This window comes from Entamoeba invadens, assembly GCF_000330505.1.
Source record: "Entamoeba invadens IP1 unplaced genomic scaffold scaff_1105074724587, whole genome shotgun sequence".
NCBI lineage: Eukaryota > Evosea > Mastigamoebida > Endamoebidae > Entamoeba > Entamoeba invadens.
Genome location: NW_004191917.1, coordinates 27,172 through 41,135, shown reverse-complemented (window position 1 = coordinate 41,135; position 13,964 = coordinate 27,172). Strand labels below are relative to the sequence as shown.

The 13,964-nt window shown below is 28.2% G+C and overlaps 3 protein-coding genes across 3 annotated transcripts; 2 read left to right on the top strand and 1 right to left on the bottom strand.

The window, feature by feature from the left end:
* Positions 1-1,206: 1,206 nt before the first annotated feature.
* EIN_133430 (hypothetical protein) lies at positions 1,207-2,565 on the top strand (the record flags this gene model as incomplete). Its single annotated transcript, XM_004185962.1, has 1 exon — positions 1,207-2,565. The coding sequence occupies one exon, from the start codon at positions 1,207-1,209 to the stop codon at positions 2,563-2,565; it is 1,359 nt and encodes a 452-aa protein (XP_004186010.1).
* Positions 2,566-3,508: 943 nt separating this feature from the next.
* On the bottom strand, positions 3,509-5,729 carry EIN_133420 (hypothetical protein; the record flags this gene model as incomplete). Its single annotated transcript, XM_004185961.1, has 2 exons — positions 3,509-4,780; positions 4,836-5,729. The coding sequence occupies 2 exons, from the start codon at positions 5,727-5,729 to the stop codon at positions 3,509-3,511; spliced, it is 2,166 nt and encodes a 721-aa protein (XP_004186009.1).
* Positions 5,730-8,425: 2,696 nt separating this feature from the next.
* EIN_133410 (hypothetical protein) lies at positions 8,426-8,764 on the top strand (the record flags this gene model as incomplete). Its single annotated transcript, XM_004185960.1, has 1 exon — positions 8,426-8,764. One exon carries the CDS (start codon positions 8,426-8,428, stop codon positions 8,762-8,764), a length of 339 nt encoding a protein of 112 aa, XP_004186008.1.
* Between the last annotated feature and the right edge of the window lie 5,200 nt (positions 8,765-13,964).

Sequence of the window (13,964 nt, the reverse complement as noted above, 5' to 3'; positions counted from 1 at the left end):
AAAAACTTAAAAAGTTTTTTAGAGTTAAAATGTTTTTAAAAATTGGTTAAACTATAGTTAACGATTTAAACCAAATTTTTGTATTGAATAAATCATCATTACAATGTGTTATAATCCAGTTTTAAAGAACAACAATTGAACAGTAAATAACATATGAAATGGTAAAATGCAAAGTTTTTAAAATTAAATAACAATATTCACTCATTATAATTGTTGTATATACAGAAAATATTTACAACCAATAAAAATTATAAGAAATCATTTTATTGATTTTAATTTAAAATTTTTATTAAAACAATTAATATACTTTTTCAACATACACATTATTTTTATTGATTATGTACAAATGTATATTTGTCAGTTTAACAAAGGTTTTGAATCGTTCAATCGTGTCCTTTTTTAAATTAGAGTATTAATTAATCAATCAAATAGAAGTATTTTCATTATCTTTTGCAATAATACAAAACAAAAAATGTATTATTTTTTCGAATGGAGTGAATCATATTACGTTCAAAACAGTAAAACTTAATTTTAGTTCGTTTCTTGATAAAAACGATTATTCATAATACAATAATAATCAGTCAAAATAATTATTATCACCCAAATTAAAAAACTATTATGAGAGTAACTTTGAATAAGTTTTATTTGCATGTATATTTTACAATTGAAAGGTTTTAGTGTACACTTATATCAACACAAAGATATAAGTATATTGTTGTATTCTAAAGTAATTTGAAAACAATTCGTGTTTGATATGAATTATCGTTTTATTTTTTTCATTTTATCATATAGTATAAATAATTGTGTTTTGTCATGTTCATTTTGTTTTTTAAAAATGATAATGTTATTTACCATTTTATTTTTTTTCAAGTTTTTTCCAATAACATGATCGTTTGGCCGACCCTGGTTATTGTAATTTACCAATTTTTGCTTTTGGCCACTTTTTAAGTTTTGAATGTATAAATCAATTTTTTATTTTTTCTATAAATATTTTTATTTTTTATGTTTTATAAATTATTGGTTGAATTGTTATTACATATTTATAATACAATAAATAACTATATAATATAAAAAATGTTTTTTTTAGTATTAATAGAGTTCAATAAATCGGCGAGTTGAATCATTTTAATTTTAATTGTAATTATAAAATAAATTTATAAATAAATATTATAAAAACACTAAAGCTTCAATCTCTATTACATACAAATGAATCATATTGATGCTTACCATATAATGATTGTTTCTCAATACTTTGAGAGTGTAAATGATTATATAACACTTGAAATGGTCTGTAAAAAGTATCAAAACAATATGGCAAAATTCCATTTCAATCCAATACCACTAACTAGAAAGACAATGAAATACTTTCCAAATATAGAAACTCTTAACATTTGGTCTGTCAATGATGAGTTTTTTGGTCATCACATATTTCTTCAAAATAATGAATATGATGACTTCGTTACTCAAGAAAAATACGACTTTTATCAAATCAACATATGGGTCCAAGTTAATTATCAGTTTTTTCGCTTTTTTAATGGAACTAACAATTTTTCCTTCAAAAATGTTGTTTACGATACAAGTAACAGATATTTCTATGGAAATATTATTCCCACCAACATCAGAAGCTTAGGCGACGAATGTTATGCTCGTTCGAACATCCCAACACTCACAATTCCCCAAACCGTTACTTCTTTTGGTAACAACTGTTTTTACTATTGCAGCTATTTAGAGTCCATCACTTTACCTCCTCATATTAAAAAACTCCCAAAAGAATGTTTTTACTATTGCACTCAGTTGACTTCAATAACATTGCCTTTTAATTTGGAGGAAATAGGGATGTCTTGTTTTTACAAGTGTTCTTCACTTATTTCTATTGATATACCAAATGGCGTCTCTAAAATGGGTGAATATTGCTTTAATTGTTGTTATAATATCACGTCTGTTGATCTACCAGACGCTCTTTTGGAATTGCCAAATTGTTGCTTCAATGGCAATTCTCAATTGGAAAGAGTCAAATTTCCATCTCGTCTTAGAATTATAGAAAACAATTGTTTTAATAATTGTCGTTTATTAAAAACAGTTGAAATACCAAATTGCGAATTAAGTATAAACGACTACGCATTTTGTTTATGCCAAGAATTGAAAGATGTGAAAATTGGTGGTAATGTTTGCACGTTGGGAATCACATGTTTTGGATATTGTAAGTCGCTCACGTGTATTGAATTGCCAAATACTATAAGTAAAATTGGAGATGGGTGTTTTAGACAGTGTATATCTTTAAATAAAATTAATTTGCCTTCAAATCTACTGGAAATACCAGATAAATGCTTTTTCGAATGTTCAATTTTAAACACAATTGATATACCACGGAGTGTGAGTCTGCTGGGAAAGTCCGCATTTTATAACTGCAAAAGTTTGTCAAGATTAGTTGTCCCAAATAATATCCAAACTATTGGAACAATATGTTTTTGTGGATGTACTTCACTTGAGATAACAATATTAAAATCAAAGGAGTACAACCTTGATAATTGTTTTGCGAAATGTTCTAAAGTAATTCAGTTATAATTTGATTTGTATATTTTAATAAAAATATAAACATTATTAATATTTGTTAATATTGTATAGCATTACATGCTTAACAATTTTTATACTATTATTGTATATGAGAATACAATATATCAATTAAGTGTATCAATTTCTTTAAAACTTATTTAATTTGTATGATTCATTATTACAACTGTTTATTATTAACTATTTTATCTTCTTTGTTCATTTTAATTAAACATCATACAAAAATGATGTAATTTATTAATTAAAATAATTGTTCAATATATTTCATGAATACAATAATTAAAAATGAAAGTTAAAAATTTTAACATGATTAAAAACAAACTCCTATGACATGTTGCTGTGACATGAATGAAAGACTTAATGAATTACATGAACCATGGAAATGCATTTTTTGAAAGCTAACACTCACTTTCATGTACTGGATATCCCAGTACATGAAATTGGAAACGGATACGATGAAATGGTTCGGAGAGAGGACTGCTCGAATTCATGTGAGCCCACCGGAGAGTTGGGTGTTACATAATTGAATTCTTTAGGGAAAATAATGACATACAACATATTAATACCAATTGTTTTTTATAATTATCACAGGGAGGATAAAAAACCTCTTTTGTCTTTTTAACCGCTTCTTATCAATTTAATAGTATTAACTAATAACATTATAATAAAAAGTATAATACAAATTACCTCTCGACAGAAAAAGTATCCACAAAGCATATTCAGCCTTCATGGTAAACAGTAGTATACATTATATTATATTAATATTATTTGAATCTATAAAATCAAGTGGAATTAATAATGTAATTCAGTAAATCTAATAACAAAAATAATGATCTAATAACTTATACAACTGTATCAATCATTTAAGTCCAATGAAATTAATTAATGTTGAATAAACAACACCTTATTCCCATTATTTTGAATGAATCCAATCAGTTCAATTTTCCTCCTCTTCTGATGTGCTTTCGTTCAAGTCGAGTCCTATTAAACACGCGTTTTCTATAAGCGGAGACTCTTTATTTTCATTTATTATTGGTATAATTGGAGTTATTTCAAGTGTTTTCTCTGTTATAAACATTTCATGTATTATTTCTTTAGTGTTACAAACATCTTTCTGTTCTTTATTATTCTCATTCGTATTACAATTATTCAAAGAAGTCGTTGGATGCTCTTCCTTCTTCTTTTTATCATCAAATATATCACTTTGATTGGTCTTCTTTTCCTCTTCTATTTTCTCGACTTTTTGTGGTTCAAAAACTTTCTCGTTACCTTCAATTTTCTCGCACGTCGATTTCACGGGATTTGGTATTTCGCTCTCAACTATTTTTGAAGTGCCTTTTTGTTGCACTGATGTCTTCTTGACGACTTCATTTGTCATTTCTTTCTGTGGAACGTCAACTGTTTTATTACCAGCAAACCGCGAGTGAATTTCCAACGACGTTTTCGTTGGCACTTCCGTCTTCTTTTCCTTTTGAATTTCGCCTTCTCTTTCAAGGGTTTCCATCACAACTCTTTTCAATTCAGACGGCTTTAAAATTGGATCAATTTTAATTGGTTTTTTAATTATGTATAGTTTTCGAATAGTTTTATTAACATCACCGTCCATAGAAGAAGCACTTTTACTTTCACCGTTACTCCTCTCACCCATAGCGTTTGCCTTCTCCATATTCTTCACACTCTTTTTGCTCTTTAAAACGCTTTCTTTCTTCGTCATTAAATTCTTTTTAATTTCTTTGACTTCTTTCCCTTTTGCTTTGACATTCAAATTCTTCTTTTTGCTCTTTGGAGACATTGAATCTTGAGACGTCGCCTTTATCTCTCTACTTCGACTTTTCTCGTCGTTCATTTTAATATGAGGAGAAGTGTTTCCATCATTCAATTTCTCATTTCCAGATAATTCTTTCTTGTCACTCTTTTGTTGTGTAATTGCTATTTCATTCGTCATTAGAGCACTTCGCTCTTCATTTGCCCCTTCGACCTCCATCTCTTCAATTTGACTCTTCTGGACTTCGCTCATGTCGTCAATGCGTTCCCTTTCAAAGTGCGTGATACTTCGACACTTTTGAATTTTCGTACACACCGACTGAATGACACTGCGAATGTCCCCAATTTCGCAATCGAATTGCTGTAAGTGATTCACCAATTTCGTGTTAGTCTTTGCAACGACAAAATGGACACTTTTGACGTCTTTAAAAGTGTTTTTATGGAACTTCACGTCGTCCGCATCAATCACAAAGTACTTCAGTTTGTTACACGCCTCAAACGCACACGTCCCGACCTTCGCGATGTTCTTTGGAAGATAGACAAATGAGAGTTTCAAGCAATTTCTGAAACACCTCCTCTGGGATCTCCTTGACGTGTTCCGGCAATACTATTTCCTTCAGCGCACCGCACTCGTTGAAACAGTCAATTCCGATGTCACGGAGTTTGTTTGGAAGATCAATTTGCGCAAGACTGGAGCACTTGAAGAACACGCTCCTCCCCAATGAAGTGACTTCATCGTGTAGAAAGACCTTTGAAAGCGCCTCACACGTTTTAAACGTGTTGTAGCCGATCGCCTGCACCAATTTTGGTATTTCAATGCTCTCGAGTTTGCGAGCTCCAGAGAAACACGACGTCCCCAAACGCGTCAACCCTATTGGAAGTTTAATAGTAGAGAGATTAGAACAACTATCAAAGCAACTGCTCTTGATGACACGCACGTTATCAGGGACTACGAAGTCCTTCAGAGTCGTACATTTCTCAAAGGCGCTACTGGCAAGGATGTTGACTTCAGGTGGAATCCTGTTCTTTGTCTTTAAACGCTCTTTCTTACTGATTGAGAGTGACTTAAAGATGGTTTGGATGCCATTGATCTTGACAACGTCGGAATAAGACATTTCGTATTTGAAACAGAGAGTGTTAACGGAGTAACTCAATGTGTTCTCTTCGTTGTATTGTGTGTAATACATGAGGTCACTTTTCTTGTAGAAGTTGAGGGTGTGAATGTGTGGAAAGAGTTTGAAGCAGACGGGACTGTTAATTGAAATAGGATTGGAATCAAAGCGATATGAAAGGTTCCGATATCGTTTACAGACACGTTCAAGAGTGACATAGTCCTTTGAAGATGTAAAATAGTTTGCTACTATGAAAATGGTGTCGGTCGAGAGTTGACTCATCCAACTACTCATTTATAGTTGATAATTACCTTTCTCATTTTTGATAATTAAAGTATTAATATATAGTATTATTAATAGTATTATTTACATTATTATTTTTTTTTTGTCTTTTTTGGTGCCAACTAATGTTTGTAATTAATATAACTATAATATATAATACATAATAATAAAAAAGAGAAAAATAAATATAGTTTTTAATTTCATTTTTTATTAAAAAAGTTCACTTAATATATTTTTGGTTATAATTAATATAAAGTATAAATACAGTATAATATTTAAAATATTAAAAATTTTAATATTTTAAAATTTTTAATTTATAAAAAACAATTTGTTGAAGAATATCGAATCTTTTGGAACCACAATTCGATATGAATTAATGTTACAATCCTTTAATTTATTCAAAAATAGCTTTACCACAAATGTTTTTTTTGCCGCAAAAAAAACAACTTTAGTCTTTTTGTGAAAAGCAAAATTTCTGATGCATGAAAGTATTATTTGAATAAACACAAGTTCTAAGATCAAACAAAAAACACCACTTTACTAAATTTGTTTTATTAATAAAATGAATATTATAATAATAATAATTGATGAATACTTGTGGTGTGGTTTTTCCTATTATTATTGTCTATTTAATATTGGTCTATTTTTAATAAAAACATTAAGAAAATATCATTAATTATTAATGTTTCGATATTGGCTATTTAATTTTAGTTAACAAATTATCGGTGGTTTGACAAAAAAAACAAAATTTTAAAATCAAAATTTTTTATACAGTTAACAGAAAAGTGAGATACTGATAAAAAGGGGAATGCTACTCCAAAAATTAAAATTATTTGGTGTTTTTCGATTTCTTAATTATTTTTTTAAGTTTTTATTATTATTTGTAGTTAAATTAAAAATAACAATGTAATTTGGAATGAAGCGCTTCAAATGAAACAATAAATTAACCATAATTATTATTAAATTGATACAAAACAATAAACAGAGTTAGAACTAAAAACTAAAAAACAACATGGAAAAACAACAGACCAACTTTTTCTCGTTGGGAAACGAGGATGTAAGAATTTTGGCACCGATTAAACTCGGCGAAATGTTAACACTGCATTTTATTGAATAAAACAGACAACTATTTCAATCTTTTGTTGACAAAAAAACTTATAAAGAACTTAAACCTGGTTATAGTATTGAACAAATTGAAACATTTTTGATTACTTATGAAAGTTCTATGTCAATTAATACTACAAAATATTTTTCCGAAAAACCCAGAAAACTCTATGAAAGATTGAAAAATGATGTCGAGTTATTAACTAAAATGAAAGATTCCACAATACGACTACAAATTGGTTTAATTTATTCTAAATATAAATTTCATGATGAGTGCACTCACAGATCATTAGCAGTTTTATTTAATATAAACCGTGGCATAATATCCAAACAAATTTCATATTATAATAAAGAGTTGATTGATGGTAGTAATTTTATTGGAAGACATTTTTTGATAACTCCACTAAGTGAAATCGTTTTTTCATCGTTTTATAAGTTTTGTTCAACTCAGAATTTGGCAATTACACTAAAATCGTTTGAGTTGATATTGGAAAAAAAGCAATCGAATAAGGTTAAAAATGACACGTTAAGAAAATGGTTAATGGTTTATTTGAATTTAAAATACATTAATGGAATTCCTGAAGATATGGGTAGACAGCGAATTGATCCTTCAAATGTAATCACCAGTTATCTGGATCTCTCCAAATTCAACGGCATTCCAATACAGCTAGTATTCAATATCGACGAAGTCGGTTTTGAAGACTATGCTGATAGAAAGGTTGTTAAAGTGTTTGTACCTTCAAATGTAAATGTAAATAAAGTCAAATTGGTTACAATAGAGGAAGGAAACGCACAACCTTGTTATGTATGATATCTATGGCAGGAGAAGTTTATTGTCCAGGAGCGGTGTTTGGATTGAAAAATTTGCCCATTGAAATATTCAAACACAATTGTGATTTGACCTTTTATTTTTGGAAACTGGTTTTGCAACAAAAAACATCTTTACAACATGGTTTGTGGAAAAGGTTGTTCCGACCATCAACTCAATCAAAGTGAAGTATGGTTTTGATATTATCACTCCCTCCCTGGTGACTATGGATGGGTTTAGCGGGCACGATATTGAAGTATTGAGGGAAATATGCGCCAAGAATTACATCCACATCCACATGTATGTTCCTCATTCTTTGGTTTAGTTCAACCACTAGACCTATGTCTATTCGGATGCGTCAAGAAAACAAAGACAAATATCACACCACTTTTTGCCACACAAATTAGTGTAAATCAGCAACCCCGTGGTAATAGTGTTTTTTCTTTTCAAGTGATTTCCACATCAGTGAAAATGACAGATTCAAATGAGCAATGGAAGATTTGATTAAATAAATAGCCAATTTTACTAACACTTTTACTGATGCACTGAAAAAAGAAAAAAAAGAGCTAAAAACGTCTTTTATAAGAAGTACGGCAGAAATCATGAACTCTATTGATCTCTCTTCTTTTCATAAGAATGTCATTTCATCATTCGAACGAAGAGGAATGGTTTTTAGGTTTGTGGACGGTAAATGGAGGTTCTATATTGATATACAAAGTGCCGAAAATTTATTAAAGAATACAAAACTTACATCACAAATAATGTATTTATCAGAACCGAGTTGATGGCCAATTTAAATGCAACAAACAACACCAAAGAAAAGGTGTCCATAATGGAAACATCATCATGTACCGACTATCGACCAAGTGATTACTCGAAGTTATCTTATGTCAATTACTTTCTGTCTGGGATTACAGCTGATAATGTCTGTACTGTCGCTCATTTAAACATGCTTAGTTCACTGTCTGAAATGCTGTATTGTAATGTAATTAACATGGATGATGAATATCAAAGATACAAATCACTGCAACTAAATGAAACTACTATTAATTATCATGGTTTGAATTTGTCTTTGGAAGTCTCAGAAGAAGAGTTGTTGGAAATCGAAAGATATGAAAATTAACTTTATAGCTAGTTTATTTTAATTGTTTTTTACTAAAAATCCTTTTTCTGAAATAAAATGGTTTTGGTATTTTCAAATTGTAAACCTTCTATTTTGGTTTTAAAAATTAACCAATAGTTGCCAGCATTTTCCTTTTTCTAGCACTTCTGTATTTCCTCCTACTGTAATAAAAACAAAATTAAAAACGGTCACTGTGGGGGTTGAACCCACGGCCTTCTCCTCCGGAGGGAGATGCGCTTCCACTGCGCTAAGTGACCATTACTTTTATAATATTACTGATTTATTGATTATTATATACAGAGTACCGCCAAAAAATCACTGAGCGTGAAATATTACCGGGGATTGTTATTGGGCAAAAAATAATGTTATTGTTGCTTGTAAAACATAAAAAATAATTTACTTTGTAAAAATGTTATATAATATGGCTATCAATTAAAACAAGGGTTAATTCGTAAAAACGAACATTCTAAACAACTCAAACTAGATATTGGTTTTTATTTTATAGATTTTAACAATTTATAAAGTGAAATACTAAACAATACATCAAAATATAATAGCAAAAACGAATAAGTTAGGACATCGTATATTTAAATAATTAGTCCATTCTTTGGTTATCATTAAATCTATTTGATTTCTCTTCAACTAGTCGTTAATTTTTGTTGGGAATATCCAAATTATAAACTCTATTGAATAAACTTAAATTATCACTATAATCAATATGTTTTAACATAATAATCATATAAAAACACACAGAAATATCAACTCGAATTATTAAGATCGAATAAACGTTTCAACTTCGAAATTATAATAACAACACAAATTGCAATACAATAAACATAAACAAAATATAAAAACACGTTATAAACATATCATATTGATAAATTTATAAAATATAAATCAATTTGATGATAACAAACGGTTAATGAGCGTGGGGTTTTCGGATGGTCGATTATTTAATCACACCAATTTAAAATCTGAATAATTTGTTGAAACGAAAGAATTAAGTTGTTTGGGGGTTCTGGTGTATTAACCCTTTTAAAATAATGATAATTTATCATAAAATTATCCATAATTAATCGATTAGTTTAATTATATGATAATAATTATTAAAAATAGTTTCACATTCAAAAAAATAAATTATAATTTATTGTTGTTTTATTATAAATTTTTGTTATTGATATATTGATGTTAATTAAAAATACACGTTAATTAACTATTTCACTTGTTTATTGTTTATTAGATTTTAATTAAATTTATACTATAATAATAGTTCATTGTTTGATTTATTTAATGTGAATTGTGATTGTATTATTACATCATTCCATGATCAAAATAGCCAGTGATCATACAACCAACATGTCAAGTATTTATTGAACGGTTTATATATTACAGATGTTGTTATGAAATAGATAATTATATTGTTTATTCGTTTTGTTTTTAAACCATTTTTTGTGTCACAGTGTGACGGGTTAGATTCTTTCTTTGGATTTTTTACTTAAAAAATAATGACTTTCATAAAACATATACAAGACAGTGAGTAATGATTTTTCAAATAACAATACTTTAAGATAGCAACTAATTAATTCACTTTATATATCAGAATGAAATTATATTGTTAAGTGATTATTTGGTAATTAAAATTATGAGAAGGTTTTTTTATTTATAATTTTTAATCTTCACCAATAATACATTATTTTGCAAAATTTTATTGTTAAAATGTGTTCATATTTTGTCATAGATATCGACTGTTCAATAAAATTATATTTCATAAATTGATGTAACGGGTAAATAAATATCAATAATTGGTACATTTATTCAAAATTTAAAAATATCAAAACACATTTTTACTTGATAAAATAATTTTTGGATATCCGAAACTATAATTTAGAATTTGTCTTTTTGTAATAACAAAAAATTAAAAACGTTTTGTTTTTCAATTGAAAAAGGAAAAAACAAAACCCTCATAAAAAGTATATAAAAACACCATTTTTCCTCTTAGCACAATCTGTTGACTTGGCCTCAAAAGATTTTGTAGAACAAAATTGTCGTTTTTCGTTTTAACAGCCTCGAATAACAAAAAAAAGAAACCCAAAATGTTTTAAAACCCTTAATAACATTATTTTTGGCCCAATAACAATTCGCAGTAATTTTTCACGCCGCAGTGATTTTTCACGGTACTCTAATTGATCGTTTTTATAATTCATGGAACATGAAAAACTTACATGGTGCCCATCAGCGATTTGTGTGAATTATGCTAACATTACCATAATTAATCGACACACAGCGAACCACTAAGATAAAAATAACTCTTTGAATTGGTGTTAATTTGTCATTTGAAAAACAGTGAACTGAATATAACAAACCTTGCCACAATCGAAACATTTGAAATTTACAACAGCATTATCGTTTGTAATGGAAATATATAGATATTTTTCATTGCAACGAATAAAATATAAGTTGGTAAAAAGTTTATTATTTTAGTATGGTTCAAATTAAAGCACAAAATGATAAACAAAATTTTAATTTTAATTATTAAAATCTGGGTGTATTAGTTAATGTATAACATATAAAGTTAAATGATAATTAAAAGACAGTAATATATTTGTTTATATTAAAAAATTAAAAATAAAATATTTTTATTTTTGTTTTAATTAATGTTTTTTTAAACCACTGAGTCTATTTTGCCACAATAAAAAAACATGTATTATAATGTTGAACTGCCTCGTTTTTGCTTTTGATATTATTTTTTGTTGTTAAACTTAATATATTTTGAATTAATATTTTTTTATTTTGTTATTAAACTGTTTTCCAAAACTCTGTACCGTTTCCAAAATTTATATAAACCCTTTGTCCTAGTTTCCCGTTATTTACTATTTTTTATCTGTTTTATTTTTTTTTTCCTGTTTGTTGAACCAACAACAGTACACAGTTTAAAACCCTTAAAATTCAATACAGTTTCAATTATTGAACAAAAAATAGGGAATTTACCCAAATATTGGGTAAATCTTCCCCGATTTTCTAGGTTCGTTATTTGGTCAGTGGTTTATTTTGTAACTAAACGTGAGTAAAATTCTATCTTTCAAATAAACATAAGATAAACGATAATATAACGATAAACTAATGATGTGATGAAAAACATTATAGCATCAAATGATACAACACTTAAATTAATAATAAGTTTTTGTTTAATTCAACAATTAAAAATGCCATCGATAACATAAAACAAACATTTAAACAATCAAGGTTATTAATCAAAAGAGTCTAAAATAAAATAAACAGTTCAAAAATTAAAAAAAACTTTTCAATTGTATAGCCTTAACCAATTTATCTTCTCTCAATGCTTGTTTTACTCATTAGTACTTTTCATTTTTATCTGAAACACAACTTGGTGATTCTGTAAACATGGACATTCAATTATAAAGTTGTGTTTTATCTTTTTGGCAAAAAATGTGTTATGGTAATCAAAATTTTAATCCCAAGTTTGTTTTTTATATTTTTCAAGTAAATTAACGAGTTTAGGGAAATCTGCCCTTTTTAAAACTGCCTTTTCAAAATTTCGCCTTATTTCGCCTTTATTTTTCAATAAAATTTCAAGTCATTTGAATTTTTGTTGAATATTTATTTAAAACCCTTTTACAAAAATAAATCAATATGTATTATTGTATTTATTACAAAAATATATAATGTTTATAATTAATTTATATTTATTATCTGAGATGGTTTTTATATTAAATAAATAAAATATTTTAATATATAATTTTGGGACCTACATTGACCACCACCACCACCTCTTAAAATAGATTTATTTTTTCTATTTCGAATCATATTCAAATTAAAATTATAGTAAATAGGAAAATGGGATAATATTAGGTCTGGTTCCCGAATTCAAAAAATGCCGAAAATTCACCTCGAGTTAGTGGAAAACGAGTGAGACGGAGCATTGAAAAGAAGGCTCTGAAGACACACTCAAACAGTCTGTTTGTGCACCGTTTCACCCACTTTCCAAGTCCTCCCTTGGAGCGGATCCCCCCCTGACCCCCCCGCAAGCGGGGGGAACCACATCCGCGTCCACACAGTACGGACAAGGAAAGTGGGTGACATGGGGACGCACAAACAGTGGCTGAAAAGTGGACTTCCTTCAAAAAACACTCGCGGCAAATATTTTTTTTTGGTAAAGGTGGTGGTGGTCAATGTAGGTCCCTATAATTTTATTTAAATTCGAAAACTACATTATAATATAAATAATTATTAACAATATAATTATTATTATATGAATAACTGTGAATATATATAAACTGTTTTTCAAAAGTCGGTACTGAGGTGTCCCGATTTTTGCATTTATTTTGTTTATTATTTTTGGGAATCGTTTTTTTGTAATAAATTCGCTTATTTTTTCCAAGTAAAAAAGAGAAAAACAGTCTTCAAAAAATATTTTTTTACTTGAAGAATAATTAAGCATTAAAAAATTCCATATAAAATTTGAAGTAACGGGATTTTTGTTTGGGAAAAACACGTGATTGATCCCAAAAGTGCATTTTAGTACAGAAGCAAATCAATTTAATGTCAACCTTTTTCATTATCGAACATTTTATTAATTAATGAAATATTCACAAAACAAAAGCTTAGTTCGAAGATTAGTATGCTTAGTAGTGTTGTTACAATAACAATAAAAATAACAAAATTGTTTGATAACTTATCTTTGTTGGGTTTTTTGAAGTCGACATTCTTTTTGAGCATTTCAGTGAGAACATCTTTTTTAAAATATTCCATAACAAAACAATATTTTTATTTTGCATAAGTCTCTTGTGTTGCTCTTTGACAATTTTGACGTATGCATGTCAAATTTATCAAACATTTGCTGTAATTTTTTTGGTGTTTTTGGAACTCTTTATTTCATTATTTTTTATTCAGAAAAGATAACCACATGTTTGTTTTTAATTGAAAATGAAAAATCAACGAAAGTAATTATCAGTTAAAACTCGACACAAACAACACCATCCCATTTACTTAAACGTTAATTGTTGTGTTTTTAGGCCAACAATGCTGTGTATATGTTGTGAAGTATCGAGTTGTGGTCAAATCAAATAACTGGATCGGGTTTTTTGGAAAAAGATGGCTAATATTCCGATATTTTCCCGAATTTGTACGAAAATAATTGAACGGGATTGGTATTTTTTTCAAAATAAAGTCAGTACTTTCG